The sequence below is a fragment of the Pyrus communis genome, chromosome 16 (assembly GCF_963583255.1).
Source record: "Pyrus communis chromosome 16, drPyrComm1.1, whole genome shotgun sequence".
Classification (NCBI taxonomy): domain Eukaryota; kingdom Viridiplantae; phylum Streptophyta; class Magnoliopsida; order Rosales; family Rosaceae; genus Pyrus; species Pyrus communis.
In genome coordinates, this window is record NC_084818.1 from 10,978,485 (window position 1) to 10,992,973 (window position 14,489).

At 34.8% G+C, this 14,489-nt stretch overlaps 2 protein-coding genes across 2 annotated transcripts; both read left to right on the forward strand.

Moving 5' to 3' along the window:
- The first annotated feature begins 3,871 nt into the window (after nucleotides 1-3,871).
- Nucleotides 3,872-7,504, forward strand: LOC137721318 (uncharacterized). Its single transcript, XM_068460418.1, has 9 exons — nucleotides 3,872-4,207; nucleotides 4,360-4,624; nucleotides 5,212-5,313; nucleotides 5,415-5,497; nucleotides 5,699-5,815; nucleotides 5,984-6,086; nucleotides 6,169-6,775; nucleotides 6,895-7,094; nucleotides 7,299-7,504. Exons 1-9 carry the CDS (start codon nucleotides 4,083-4,085, stop codon nucleotides 7,413-7,415), a joined length of 1,719 nt encoding a protein of 572 aa, XP_068316519.1. The 5' UTR covers nucleotides 3,872-4,082; the 3' UTR covers nucleotides 7,416-7,504.
- Nucleotides 7,505-8,193: 689 nt separating this feature from the next.
- Nucleotides 8,194-9,302, forward strand: LOC137719796 (uncharacterized mitochondrial protein AtMg00810-like). The gene is made up of 2 exons (XM_068458814.1): nucleotides 8,194-8,396; nucleotides 9,026-9,302. Exons 1-2 carry the CDS (start codon nucleotides 8,194-8,196, stop codon nucleotides 9,300-9,302), a joined length of 480 nt encoding a protein of 159 aa, XP_068314915.1.
- Nucleotides 9,303-14,489: the final 5,187 nt, after the last annotated feature.

Consider the following 14,489-nt stretch of genomic DNA (forward strand, 5'->3'; position numbering starts at 1 on the left):
TTAATCTTCTTGAAGGATTAAAGTTCAAAAACCTCATAAAAAATATATATAACAGGTGTGACATGACCCGACCTGTTAAGGACTCGTTAAAATAACAGGTGTGACATGACATAACTCGTTAAGATAACAGGTGTTACACGAAAATGACACGAACTTAATAGACACGACCCGTATGCTAGGCAAACATATCATATATTTTAAAAAATCTCGCATTAAATAGAGCACTTTTATCTTTTTCTTGACATACGTAAAAGAGATGTGAACAAAATATTGTTGTTGATGGGCTTGTTGGGTCTGTAATATTTTTCTACCTTTCCTTCCCTGTTTGGGCTAATCAGACTATAAATGTAACATGGACCATAGCCATCCCTACAAATATTTTCAGATCACTTTGTCACTGAATATCAGCGGAGACTCAGGCATGTATCATCCCAAAAGTCGTAGAAAGCCCAATGCAAACGGTTTATTAGCTATGGTTTTACGAGAAAAGCTTGTGTCAACTTAAAACATCATGTCATTTATATGTCCACTCACACAACTAAGCAAGACCGCCTTTGCATTGGGGACCATACTTGCCCGATTTCACCAATCCCATATAGATGGTTCACTTGGTTGTGAAGCCATTTTTTGTCGGTTATAACACCTGGATTTTATGTGACTTTGGGGCTTGGATTTGTCATTGGATTCTGGGGAGTTTGTGGGAGTTTGATATTCAACAGATCATGGAGATGCACGTACTTTAAACTCTTGAATGATTTAAATGATTGGCTTTATATCAAGGTGGCATTGTTCAGGCAACAAAGAATGCTCATCAGATACCTATGTTTTGTCCCTTTATATGTTTATCTTAATTGTTATACATTCATGATATTTTTTGGATTATCCTTGGATAATTATTCACTATGATGTCAAAAGTTCTCCCTATTGTCTTGATAGCCTCTAAAAAAATCATGTTTCCATCATCCAAACCTTGAGGTGATTTTTGTGTTAAGACTTGCTTTGGTTCTATGTGATTGGTAGTGACTCTACTTACTCTGTAATCTAAACCAAGTGTCATTTCCCTTATTTCTTTTTGTGTCTCCCCAAAAGAAAAAAAAAAAAAAAAAGGAGTATAGGAACATCGAAAACAACAAAGGGGGGTTTACTTCAAGAAATATGTTATCATAGCTCAAGGGAAATTCTCTTCAAAAGTATCCTTTTATGCAATGTCATGGGGTGTTTCAATGTCTCAAATTCCATTTCTTAGGTCATACATCAATCTTTTCGTAGTTTAGAATGGTGGTTCATAAATCCGCAGGTACATAAACTGCTTGAATAGAAGTTACAGACCTCTCTTTGGTAGAAGTAATTCTTTCTTGTAAAGTACCCATTTCAGTACTAAGGGTGGGTTGATAACCCACAGTGGAAGACATTCTACCTAATAAAGCGGATACTTTGGATCCTGCTTGAACAAAACGGAAGATATTGTCGATAAATAGAAGTACTTCTTGTTCACTAACATCTCGGAAATATTCCATTATAGTTAGGGCAGTTAAACTTACTCTCATATGAGCTCCTAGTGATTCATTCATCTGACCGTAGACTAGAGCTACTTTTGATTCTCTAATATTTTGTTCATTAATTACTCCAGATTCTTTCATTTCCATGTAAAGATCATTTCCTTCATGAGTATGTTCACCTACTCCGCCAAATACGGATACACCCCCATGAGCTTTGGCAATGTTGTTGATCAATTCCATAATGAGTACTGTTTTACCCACTCCAGCTTCTCCGAATAGTCCTATTTTTCCTACACGAGGGATTCCTCCAATATTCCAGTAAAATTACTTATATCTAATATTTAAGTAAATAGCAAAATTATAGACAAGGGACTATAATAGTGACCTACCTAATTTTATTGTAGAAAGTTTTTGGATCAATGATTGGATCATGCGAACTGAAAATACCTTTTCTTGGATAAAGAAAGAGATTACTCGATCCATTTCCGTATTGCTCATAATATGTATACTAACCCAGGCATTCCTTTCAAATGTATATCCCATTTTTGCACAGCAGGTTATGAAAATCCACGAGAAGTGATTGATCATATTGTATGTGCCAATGGCCATTTAGCTAATAAACTCGTGGATATCGAGGTTCCACAAGTGATACTTCATGGCACTGTATTTGAAGCAGTTGTTCGAATTCCTTATGATCTGCAACTGAAGCAAGTTCTTACACCTTATCTCAAATGACCCTGGCTTCACTTGATTGGTGTCTCACTCAAAGTCTCACATAATGTGTTCCCTTCATTCAAGGCTTTTGCCTTATTTTGTGCATCATGTCCTTTGTTTATATTATGTAAGAAGTGTTGTCTCTTAAGGTCAATGAATTTTTAAAAGTTGGTTAAAATTGACATATCTTTTTGGTTAAGTGCTCTGATCTATGATTTTAAGATGGCTTTCACAAATCCTTTCTCCCATACCTTGACACGTCACTGCATGATTATGAGCTTGTGTTAATCTCATTGTCAATGTTTGTGTATGCCCTTGAAGATTTGTCCATTGAGAATTGCATTGCATATCTAATTTTTGTGTTCTTCAAATTACATATCTCTTGGGGTATTTTGTCAAGGAAAGCCAAAAGGGGAGATTGTAAAGTCTAGTCTTAAGTGTTTAGCTTTCCTTGTCAAATATTGTGTCACTAATGTTTTTACATATTTTCGGCGCACTTATGTTTTTACATATTTTCTTATATGTCACTAATTCACTACAATATATTTAGGAACAGGCATTTCGGTACACTAATTTAGTAAAATATATTATGATACAGATGTTTAGGTACACTAATTAGAGAAAGTTAAATAAAATTAAGTAATTAAAATGTGTATAATAATAAATTTAAAATTTAATGTAATAACATTAAATAAGTTATCTATTAAATATAAAAACAAAAATATGATATGAATTTGAATTAAGTGCACATTAAGGGACTAAAATCAATATTCAATCTAACACCAGGTTTTTATATAATTTTAATCTTCTTGAAGGATTAAAGTTCACAAACCTCATAAAAAATATATTTGCTCACCTCTCTTAAGTGTTGAGAATAGAAAAAGACGTGTAATGAAACTTGCAATAAGTAAAGAGAATACAGTACAGTTTGAAGATAGCACACCTTTAAAATAGGGAGCTCAATCATCTTTAAAGTTAGATCACTTAGTAAGCATGAAGTAAGTTTTTCAGATATTGTGATTTAATTCAATCTAAATCTCCGAAGAGCATGTATCCGTCAGTAATTGAACTAAAGACTAACATGATGAAACACATGAGGAACAAGCCAGTAAATACCTAAAAACTTCAATATGTTGAGTTTAATGACCTTCACCAAAAAAATTCGTACTCGTGGATATTTTAAAAGTATAACCTAGGCATCGGATGTTTTAAGAGAAAACACATTACAAATTTGACATCAATGCAGAATGTGAAAGGCATTGATGCAGTTACGAGGGAACAATTGGTTCGTACAATGGCTATAATGCTATTCTTGGACTGGGGAATCCTACCCCAGTTTTCGACATGGTTCCTACCTTCGGGCTGTTCAAAATTTATTTTTAATTAATTTTAATGGTGAGTTTCTTATTCAACTAATATTTCAATTAGTAAAAAATTTAGTTCAACAAATTTTTTTTTGTAATAACAACTATTTAAAGTTTTATTTTAATAAAAAAATAAGATTTAACAATTCAGTTGAAGAAGTATAAAATGACATAAGATTTTAAATTACCACATCAACCACGACCTTTAATTTGACCATTATAATTTGACGCTTCAAATCTTAGGAAATTAGAATGACAACGGAAACTCATCTGAGTTAAACACGCACAATTAAACCAGCCTGAAATAGAATTGAAAGACACTGAACAAACAATAAGTTGTAATTAGACTAGAATTAATGCTCTCGTAATTTGCAAATTTTGCATTTGATTTTCCCTCTCCCTCCAATTCCATCTTCTTCCCGCTCAGTTGGCTCCACGCACGGCCCTCCAAAACCATGACACAAATAAATGTCAAATCCGAAACCCTAGATTAGAGACCAGAGAGATGGCCGATGCAGATTCCAACAATTTCACCAAAACAATCTGCTCAATCTGCTACGAAGACCTCAAGCCCACTTCTGAGGATCTCCAATCCATCTCCATCTGCGGCCATGTCTTCCACGAGCTATGGTCTATCTTTCTCTCTCTCCCCTCTCTTTTCTCTCTCGCTCTCTCTACATGTATATATGTATTCAATTTGTGTATGTTTGTTTAATCTCAATGTATGCATTTGTTCGGAAATTGATGTTTAATACGGCGACGTCTTGGGTGTGAAACCCTAGCCTGCAACAGTGGTTCGAGTACTCTGCGAGGACGAAGAAGTACACTTGCCCGGTGTGCAAACAAAATTGCAAGCAAAAGGATGCCGGCCGGCTTTATTTTCAGTCGGTGGGGGACGCGGCGGATGCGACTCAGAGGCCGATTAGCAAATGCGAGGAAGATCCCCAGGTGTTGCGTCGAGAGGTGAAAAGGTTGGAGGTGGCGGAGCTGGGAATTCGTTTGGCTTTCGATCTTCAGGGGAAGGAGCTTAAGGAGCTCAAAGAGGAGGTATTGGATTGTCATTGTGCTTTGTTGGGTGTGTAAGAAATTGGGGGAAATCAAATAAAGATTTGGATTAGGACTTTGGTTAATTGGTCTCCTACTACTTGAAATGGTAACACATTTAGGTTGGTTTTTCGATTACTTTTTGGAATTGAAGTAAAGAAATAAATCACAAAAATTATAATATCAGTTAGAGAGTTGAATTTGAATGTTTGATGATTCATAACTTGGCAGTTTTCTGTGATTCGATAGGATAGTTTGCTTAATGGAGGTATTTATAACAATCGAAACATAATCCATAATCGGAAGGAATATTTTAGACGATATTGTTGGAAAAGGTAGAATATAGAGAAGGTTTGATATTTTAGTTTCTGGTATTTTCGTAGAGAAAGAGGAACCTTGCATAGGAGCGGTGATTTAAATTCTTTGGTAATCGAATTGAAGGTTATGAAGGTATGGTTTATTTTCTTTGCTGATGAAAGGTCAGGGATGATAGAAATACTTGGACTCTGGATCTTCAGTGATATATTTTGTGCAGTATAGAAGCTTTGTTTCTTATTGATGTGGTTCTCATGAGGAGATATTTCTGTCAGCTTTGTCAATGTAAGGAGGTGGCACAGAAAGAAGTGGTCTTGAAAAATGAAGCCTTAAAACAACAAGCATACATGCAGCTGCAGCTTATGATGAAAACTGAGGTAAACTATTAACTTTAGTTCTTAGTTAAGTATATATTTTGTAGGGATGAGTGATTAATAAGAAATAAATTTTGATGAAGTTTTGTTCAACTTTTTCATAGGCTCTTGATAAATCGACTATGGAGCGTTTGAGGTTGCAAGAAAGAAACATGGCATTGGCCAAAGAGCTTGCAGCATTCAAACTGTGAGGAAATCTTCACTATGAGCTGTATTTTCAAGTGGTCATTACCATTTTGTTATTCGGAATGATTTGCACATGACTTACTCAACCCTACACATGCTTCACCACTTTCGCCAACGCCCAAGGCTAGTTTAGGCAATCGAGTCTCTTAAGTACTTGGTCTCTTTTCTGTTCCTAAAATGGTTACGTGGTTTGCAATTATAGGGTATCTGATCTAGATCTGGATGAAGATGAGGTTTCAAAGCTTTCCACTCTTGGTAATGGAGCCAACACCAAAGACACGATAGATATTCTAAGAAAGTCCTTGGAGATGAGTAAAAGGTCAGCCATACATCTTGAAATTTACTTTAACGTTTATGGATGGAGCATTTCCTTGAGTGTTTCTGTCTCAAGTAAAATTAAACAGCGGTCACCTTGCATTTCATCCTCGTATACTTTTTTCTCTCTGATGTTTTAATTTGCATTATTTGCTGTGCATGCTTCTAATAGGAATTACAAAGAATTGATAAACAAATACAATGGTCTTGCACGAGAAGCTCGTGAAAGCAAAAAACTGGAGCAGGAGGCTAAAGAAAAGATTAAAAAAATGAAGGTAAGTTTGTGATGGGATGATCTTGATTGAATTTCAGTCCATGAGAGGAACTTGATTTAGTGATTTTTTTGGCCATTATCAGACGAGGGTACAAGAAATGGAGACGGTTGTCGAAGTAAAAGATAATGAAGTTTTGAGGGCTTTAAAAGCTTCAAAGACAACTTGGGGTGAAGGAATTATGCAGAATGGTGAAAGATGTAACACTAATTCAGTGTCTGTCAACAATTCATCAGAAGTTCAAAGAAAACATCCGTATGCAGCCATTCGTAAGTTGGATAGAATTGAAAAATTGGAAAATGATCTATTGTGTCATAGGAAAACAGAAAACTCAAACTTCACTGACCATATGGATTTAAGCTGTACTAAAGATGGTACAATAAACACTGTTCATGATAAAGTAAGAGATGCCTACTCTTTAGGAGATAAAGATGCTTCAAAACATTCTACAGCTAAGCGTGGACTTTCAAATCCCAAATTGAAAGAACCAACCTATGAGGATGTTGTTAACCAGAAGTGCACTCGGTTGAGGTCAGATGCAGTTTCTAATACCAGGAAAGAAACTCCTACTTGTAACGATACTGCCAGGACTTCTGCTGCCGATGTTGTGATTCTTGATGATGTTGAACAAGATCAACCCATGTTTAACATTAGAAAGGAGTCTCCTGTGCCACAACCACTTCCCGGAACAGGTATTGATGCAGTTTTTTGAGTTTACTGTGCAAAGATATCATGAAATGAGTAACATTTTTCTGAAGATGTAGTAGATGAGGATTTAATTTTGTTTTTGTTATTTATCTTCAAAATACAGGGGATGTATGTTTTTCTGGTGGCTTGCTTGGGCCTGATGGAACAAACAGGTTTTTAGGTAAATGGTGCAAGCGGGGTCTGAACAAGGGATCAGAATCAAGGCAAAACCCAAGTGCAGATTCTGGTAATTTGATTGCTGTAGGAGCTGACGGAAGAGGTGGCAGAATCAAAGTTCTTAGATCACTGAATCATTCAACAGTGGTGGGTTCATGTGCTTGTTTTCATTCTATTTGTTGTCATTTTGATTTTTGGTACTCTTATCAAGTTTCCTTTCAAATTGAGTTGTTTGATCCTTTTTGCCCATGGACAAAAATTTTCACATCTCGAAATATTTGTACCTACTCAAGAGTGATTCACTCGATGTTGTTAGAAATGTTAAGCATGTAGATATGTTTACTTTTGCAGGATAACAAGGAGAATGCACCGGGGACAAAGCGGTTCAAGTCGGGGTCTAAAACAAACAGTGTACAGTCCCAAGGGTGCTTGCAAATAGAACACTTCTTTGGGAGGGTTGGTAGATGATCAAGCATTAAAAGGTGCGTCTACTTACGGGTTTGCAATGTTGAGATGTATGATTTTGTTGTGGAGGCTTGGAGTTAGGAGAGAAAGCAAAAGTTAACAAATGGTCGAAGCAAATGGCATTTTCTACTTTCTGTTTATGAAGAGCCATTTTGTTGTATTGTATATAATTTATATTATTGGCTACTATTGAAGTTTAGAGGAAAGAAATGTCTTTGTACAAAGTTGAGAGTTCACAAAGTCACATATCATTTTTCACAAGTGAGTGGTTGATTGTTGAATTTCAATCGTTGTTTACTCTCTTCTTATGATTAGGAGAGGAAAGCTCCATATTACTTACAAAGCGTTTGTAAGAATGAAACAAATGTGTTAGATTTTGGTATGCCATGCCTAAAAAATCAATTATTTGATTAACCCGAGGTTATTTATTGCATATTCATTTTTCGTTTAAGCTAAGTAAACATGCTATTGATGCAATGTTCCATTTGGTTTGAAACAACCAATGAATATTAAAGAGGCTTGTAGTTCAAATGATTGAGAATATTTACATTCAAAAAGTGGCACTATATCCAATCACCCCATGGTCACTAGATTAAAAAGTGGCACTATTGAAAGGAAGAACTACAATGCACTAGTTGCTTTGTTTCCAAAGCTTAGTTCATTACAAATCATTGAGGAAGATTCTTTTACTGGAGGCTATTCTTTTGTGTTTGAAATTTTGGATATGCTAGAACCCTCATCTTTTAGAAAGGCAACTACTATACAACATTGGTAAGAAGCTATGCAGGAGGAGTATAATTCTCTTAGAGCTCAAGGAACTAGGGTTTTGGTTCCATCTCCCAAGGATAGGGCTATAGTTGGAAGCAAATGGGTATATACAGTGAAGAAAAACCCAGATGGGAGTGTCTCAACGTATAAAGCAAGGCTTGTAGCTCATGGCTTTTCCCAAGAACATGGAATTGATTACTTGGATACATTCCAGTTGTAAGACACACTACCATTAGGATTGTTCTAGCCTTAGCAGCTATAAATCATTGGGGTTTGAGACAATGAGATATTAAAAATTCTTTTCTTCACGGTGATTTACAAGAAGAGGTATATATGAAGCAACCCCAGTGATTTATAGATGCATCTCATCCTACACATGTTTGCAAGCTAGTGAAATCGTTATATGGATTGAAGCAAGCTCCAAGAGCTTGGAATTCAAAATTTACAAGCTATTTAGGAGAATTGGGTTTCTATGCTTCAACTTCTGATACTAGTTTGTTTGTAAAGAAAGATGGACCAGATATGATCATACTTTTGTTATATGTTGATGACATAATTTTAACCGGTTCAAATTCTGTGAAGATACAAAGGATTAGCTATCTGAGGTGTTTGATTTGAAAGACATGGGACAACTCACCTATTTTCTAGAATTACAAATAAAGTATAAGGAGAATGGGGATATATTTGTTAACCAATCCAAATATATCAAGGTTATGATACATAAAGCTGGTTTAGAGTCCTGTAAACCTGCCAATACTCATAAAGTTGGTTTAGGGTATTTTGTTGACTGATCCCACTTTGTACATGAGTATTGTAGGGTCTTTGCAGTATTTGACTTTCACCAGGCCAGACATAGCCTATGCAGTGAATACAGTTTGCCAGTTCATGTCTTCCCTTACTGAGTTTCATTTTGGAGCTATTAAAAGAATCCTTGGGTACCTTCAAGGATCAATAGACAGTAGTGTTCTATATTCTGCAAATACATTGCCTCGGTTAAATGCATTTTCGGATTCTAACTGGGCAGCTGACTTGAATACCAAAAGATCTGTAACTGGATATGTGGTGTTTCTAGGAAACAATCCTATTTCATGGCAATCTAAGAAACAAAACTTAGTGTCTTGAAGCTCCACTGAGGCTGAGTACAAGGCTCTAGCACACACAACTGCTGATATTGATTAGGTGAAGAATATTGTAAAGGATTTAGGTGTGTTTTTAACAAATCCACCAAGTATTCATTGTGATAATATGTTAGCCATTGCACTAAGTGCAAATCCAGTGTTTCATTCAAGAATAAAACATCTTGACACAGACTAGCATTTTGTGAAAGAAATGGTTCAACAAGGAGACTTGGAGGTGTTGTACATTCCAACTGATGATCAAACTGCAGATATATTGACAAATGGATTACACAATCCATCTTTTATTCGACATTGTTACAATCTCAAGCTGGCAAATCCCAGTTGAGATTGAAAGGGGATGTTTGATAATTGCTCAAAAGTGCATGTCTAATGCGCTTTGATTATACCCGTTACATGTTTTTCTCTAGTAATTTATCAAATTTGTGCTTTATCACGTATAACTGGTCAAATAGGTTTTATATCTAATTTGTTTTAATTTTTGACTGATGTTATATTAATGTTAATGTGCAAGACTATGAGAATGTTGCAAGGCAATTAAAGGGTGAGGCACAAGACAATAAATTGGTGATTAATTCTATGTTAGTTACCGAAAAGAAATGAAGAAAGGAGAAGGCAAAGAAGAAGAAAAACAAACGGCCAGCCATTACCATTTCAATATGGCATTAAGGCTTATCAATGACCATTATTCACAGGGTTATGGGGATTGGCATTAACATATTAATAACGGGCTTATCAATGACCATTATTCAAGAAGAATACGAAGGGAGGTTGGTTGCGGCAGTAGCTCATATAATCTCCATTTGATTGTTTTCCAAAGGGGCCCGGCTCTTTCATAATTTTAGACTTTTCTTTTTCTATTTAGTTTATGGAGAACTATTCTCCCTAGCTAAAGCTAGGGGGGGAACCTATATTACAAGTATGTAGTTTATTATTTCGATTCTATTTCAGAGTTTTAATGTCAATTTTACATTGTGGATTTTCAATGGAATTTCTTATTTATTCTATTTTCGAATTGATGAATGTTGGTTATGATTCATAAGTTTAATCATGTTTTCCCTATAGTTTTGTTTCACATTCATGCTTTTAGTGAATTGAATAAATTAGTAGATTGGTATGATTTGGACGGAGTAATTTCTTAATATTTTGTTGCCGCAGGTACAAATTATATTTGGGATTACTTCTATAAGAAATTGAATGGGCGTTTTGTTTTGATTATCTACAATGAAAATCACTTTTCAAGAAGTTTTATATGAGGAAAACTTAATTGCTATATTTTCCGGTTGAGATCACTTGTTGTTGGTATCTTAGTTGAGTTATAAAAAGGAATCAAAATAGTGAAATTGCATAGTTGTATGCAGGTGGAACCCTAACGCTTTAGTGTTTTTAATTGTTGAACTTTTCTTCTATAAGTTACATCTCATTCGATATCATTCTTTATTTCAGTCTTGATAATTCTGCATTCTTTTTCAACGCTCTTTGAGGAATACAACACTCAAGACTTTGAGTTTATACTGCTACGTGACACCTGCACTTGGGTTTAGCAAGCAATGTTGAATATAGTTCACTCTGCCATGTCATCATTGAAGTGTAATATTGCTGAGTCATCAAAAATTATTTAGAAGGTTGTTAGACTTGGTTAAAAGTCTGGATGTTAGTTGTATTGGTTAGCGTAGGAGCTGAGTCTCTCTCTAGCTCTATATAAGTCTGAAATGAGTTAGTTTATAATTGATTCAAGTTCATCAATAGTAAAGGATTGTATTCATTTCTTTGATCCTTTCTCTTCTTCCTTAAAGCTTTTCTCTACAACCATTCTTTTTCTGCAATTCTCATACTTTGTTACCATTTATAAGAACCTGAGCTCCTCATCATATCACTGATTGGGAGGAACCTCAATTTTTTCATGGTATTAGAGAATTTGCCCTATATATGAATGCTCTGAGTCACTCATTTTGTTTTGTCTACATATTAGACTTATAAACTTTCCTCACATGAGGATTGTGTGAGGGATGTGAAGAAACTCTAGCATCGGAAATTTATCAACTTTACATGTCTTTAAAGAAGTTGGGCTACATTCTATTTGTAGACTACAAACATGTAAAGTATTAAAAACTTATTACACCATGCATAAAACATACAATAATTATACACACAAAGTGATGTAGGATAGATATGGGTCAATTCCAACGAAGAAGTATAAAGAAAATAAGATCTTTCAAATTCTGTAAAACAAGAATTAAAGTTGAGAAATATTCGATTCAATCGATATAGAGAGATAATAGGCAGCGAGAAATATTTTGGTGTCAAAATTAGGTGTGTAATATGTCATTTTTGAAAATAACAAGACTTGTGCCATACCATGAACCCGTCGTTTTTAAGGCCATTTGAAGTCGTTTAAACTTCCAAAACAACATTTTAATTTCCATAATAAAAATCAGACATTTTAGTTGTTGTCAGATTAATGTCGTTTTAATTACTTGAGTCATTTGAATCATTTCAAGAATTAATCAAATACAACACTTTGGGATTTCTCTCAATTCTATGGTGGATTCCATACTTTTCCTTCAAGGATTACGTTGCTAACCCCTTTGATTGCGTCAATTTGTATCAGAGCATGGATTTGCCCCATTCTAATGACAATCGATTATGGAAGAAGCGACGTTGATCGCGACGTTTTGGCAATAGATGCGATGTGCGTAGAGGGAATTGCCCCGAGCCAACCTCATCTAGTTGATTTTGAAGATATTTCTATTTTCCTGGGAAGTGATTACATTGAAGGTTTTCTCTTGTGGGTTGAGGATATAGAGAAACTTTTCAAAATACAGTTTCGGAAAGGGAAATGGTGAAGATGGTTGCTTCTTGTTTAGATGGTGATGTGCATTTATGGTGGGATCAAATGCAAGAGTCTAGGTGAAAACAAGGAAAAAAATCCTATCAAAGCTTAGCGTTGGTTGAAACGACTAATTGTTAAGCAATTATTTTCCAATTTCTACAAATTTTATTTGGAAAGGATGGGTCAAGAAATCAATAGAAAACAAGCTAAAGTGGTGGAGACTGATATTTCATTACGCCAAGAAAAGGTGGAGGTCAATGTGGAAGAAAAAAAACAAGTAATTTTGCTTGTTGAGAATCTTGTTGAAGAAGATCTTCTGAGACATGACAATTCACAAGTGGAGACTCAAGAAATTTAAGGTATGAATGATTCCAAAATTGTTTTGACTTTGGAGAATCAACAATCTAATAAATTGGAGTTAAATTTCATTGTTGGCCAAACAAGAAAACTGGGGAAAGAAACATATTTTGATTATTGATTGTCATATTTTAATCTTTTTTACGAAATTAATTTCATGATTATTCCACCTAAGTGGAATTTATTTGCTTAACAAAAGAGTTGTCTACTAGCTATCAAGATCATTTCAAGGAGAGCTCGAGGTCGAGTTCCTTTCAAGTGGAGGAGTTTGATGTAGGACAAAATATGGGTCAATTCCGACAAAGAAGTATAAAGAAAATAAAATTTTCAAATTCTGGAAAACAAGAATTAAAACTGAGAAATATTGGATTCAACTGATATGGAGCTAGAATAGGCAATGAGAAATATTTTGGTATTAGGATTGGGCGGGTAATTATATGTTATTTTTTTAAATTAATTGTGAGCATAACAAGACTTATGGTATATCATGAGCCCGTTGTGTTTAAGGTCATCCTAAGTCGTTAGACTTTCAAAATTGCATTTTAATTTTAGTAATAAAAATCAAACCCTTGAGTTGCCGTTTGATTATGTCATTTTAATTACTTGAGTCACTTGAGTTGTAATCAGTTTATTTAAAGTCTTTGGTTGTTTCAATGTAATCAAATAAAACCCTTTGGAATTTCTCTCAATTTCCTAGTGGAGTCCAGACTTGTTCTTCAAGGGATTACACTGGTAACCCTTTTGATTACTTCGTGTTGTGTCACAAAATAGGGAAAGTGTACACAACATCTATATTAAGTGATACGAAAATACATGTATTGTTTGTTCTGACATTGTATTATTGTATGTTTTGATACAATATGATGATAAAATTAAGCGAATTCTAACATGAATCAATAAAAAAACGAGTGGGGAACCCAAAATCTTTTATGTATCACGTTATTGTTTGGCAATCCCAAGTCTCATAAAGTCTCTATTAAGTGTTGTCTTACTCCAAAAATACACACACATAATGTACATCTAGATTCATTACATAAAAAAATGTACATCTTTAGCTTGACCGGCAAGGGGAAATTTCCCAGCATGTATACAGCAGCAGCATGTTAGCTGCCGCCCACGCATGGATCCATCGATGGGCAACTATCCCTATCAGCTGCCTGCCTGCCTGCTCATCTATGTTATGAAAATCTCAGTCTCTTTTTTCCTTTCCATTTTTCTTATTTTAGTACAATAATTGTTCTTGCCATTTTCCTCTGCCAATTAATGACTCTGTAAGTCCAATTCCCCTGTGCTCTCATACACATGCAGTGTCCTCTCCAAAAATAACGTTGTTTAATTTGATGCCGTACGTGGTTTCTCCCCCTCCAGTACCATAACACGCAAAACATATACAGATAGTAAATAAATAAATAAAATTCAACTGACAACAGCACGCGAACCTGTTATAATCATGACAAAAACCAAAGTGAGACTTATTAATTAGTTCTATCGGTCTCTTGACCTCTCTGCAGAATCTATGCTCGTGCAGACTCACATTCATACAAGTATATTTGAACCAGAACCAATATATGATTCATATGAACGGTCTTGTTTTATCGATTTTAAATTGGATAGATCAACAATGTATATCGATCTCTGCAGATAATTATCATACGTAAAGAGAGAAGTTAGATGAAAAATATTTTATTAGATTACTCTGTGCCAATTTAATTAGGTACGCCAACCTTCTTTATGTAACTTATTACTATAAGCTTGATTTGCTCGTAACTATTTTATCAAAAATCCATCAAAGACGGTTTGATAGACTTTTGGAAGCATACATACGGAAAATATACATTGCATGAAGCACTTATGATAACATGTCTCGAGCGCGTGAGTTTGCTACAATACATGTTAGAGAGACTAGTTATCAATATAGTTTTATCTTCAAACGTATTACTCAACCTATTTTTATTCAAATAATATTTAGGAAGTGAGAATTAA

Coding starts and splice junctions, on each gene's coding strand:
- LOC137719796 (XM_068458814.1), top strand. CDS start 8,194: ATGCAGGAGGAGTATAATTCTCTTAGAGCTCAAGGAACTAGGGTTTTG. Junction 8,397..9,025: donor TACTTGGATACATTCCAGTT/GTAAGACACACT, acceptor GACTTTCACCAG/GCCAGACATAGCCTATGCAG.
- LOC137721318 (XM_068460418.1), top strand. CDS start 4,083: ATGGCCGATGCAGATTCCAACAATTTCACCAAAACAATCTGCTCAATC. Junction 4,208..4,359: donor CATGTCTTCCACGAGCTATG/GTCTATCTTTCT, acceptor GTGAAACCCTAG/CCTGCAACAGTGGTTCGAGT. Junction 6,087..6,168: donor AAAAGATTAAAAAAATGAAG/GTAAGTTTGTGA, acceptor GGCCATTATCAG/ACGAGGGTACAAGAAATGGA.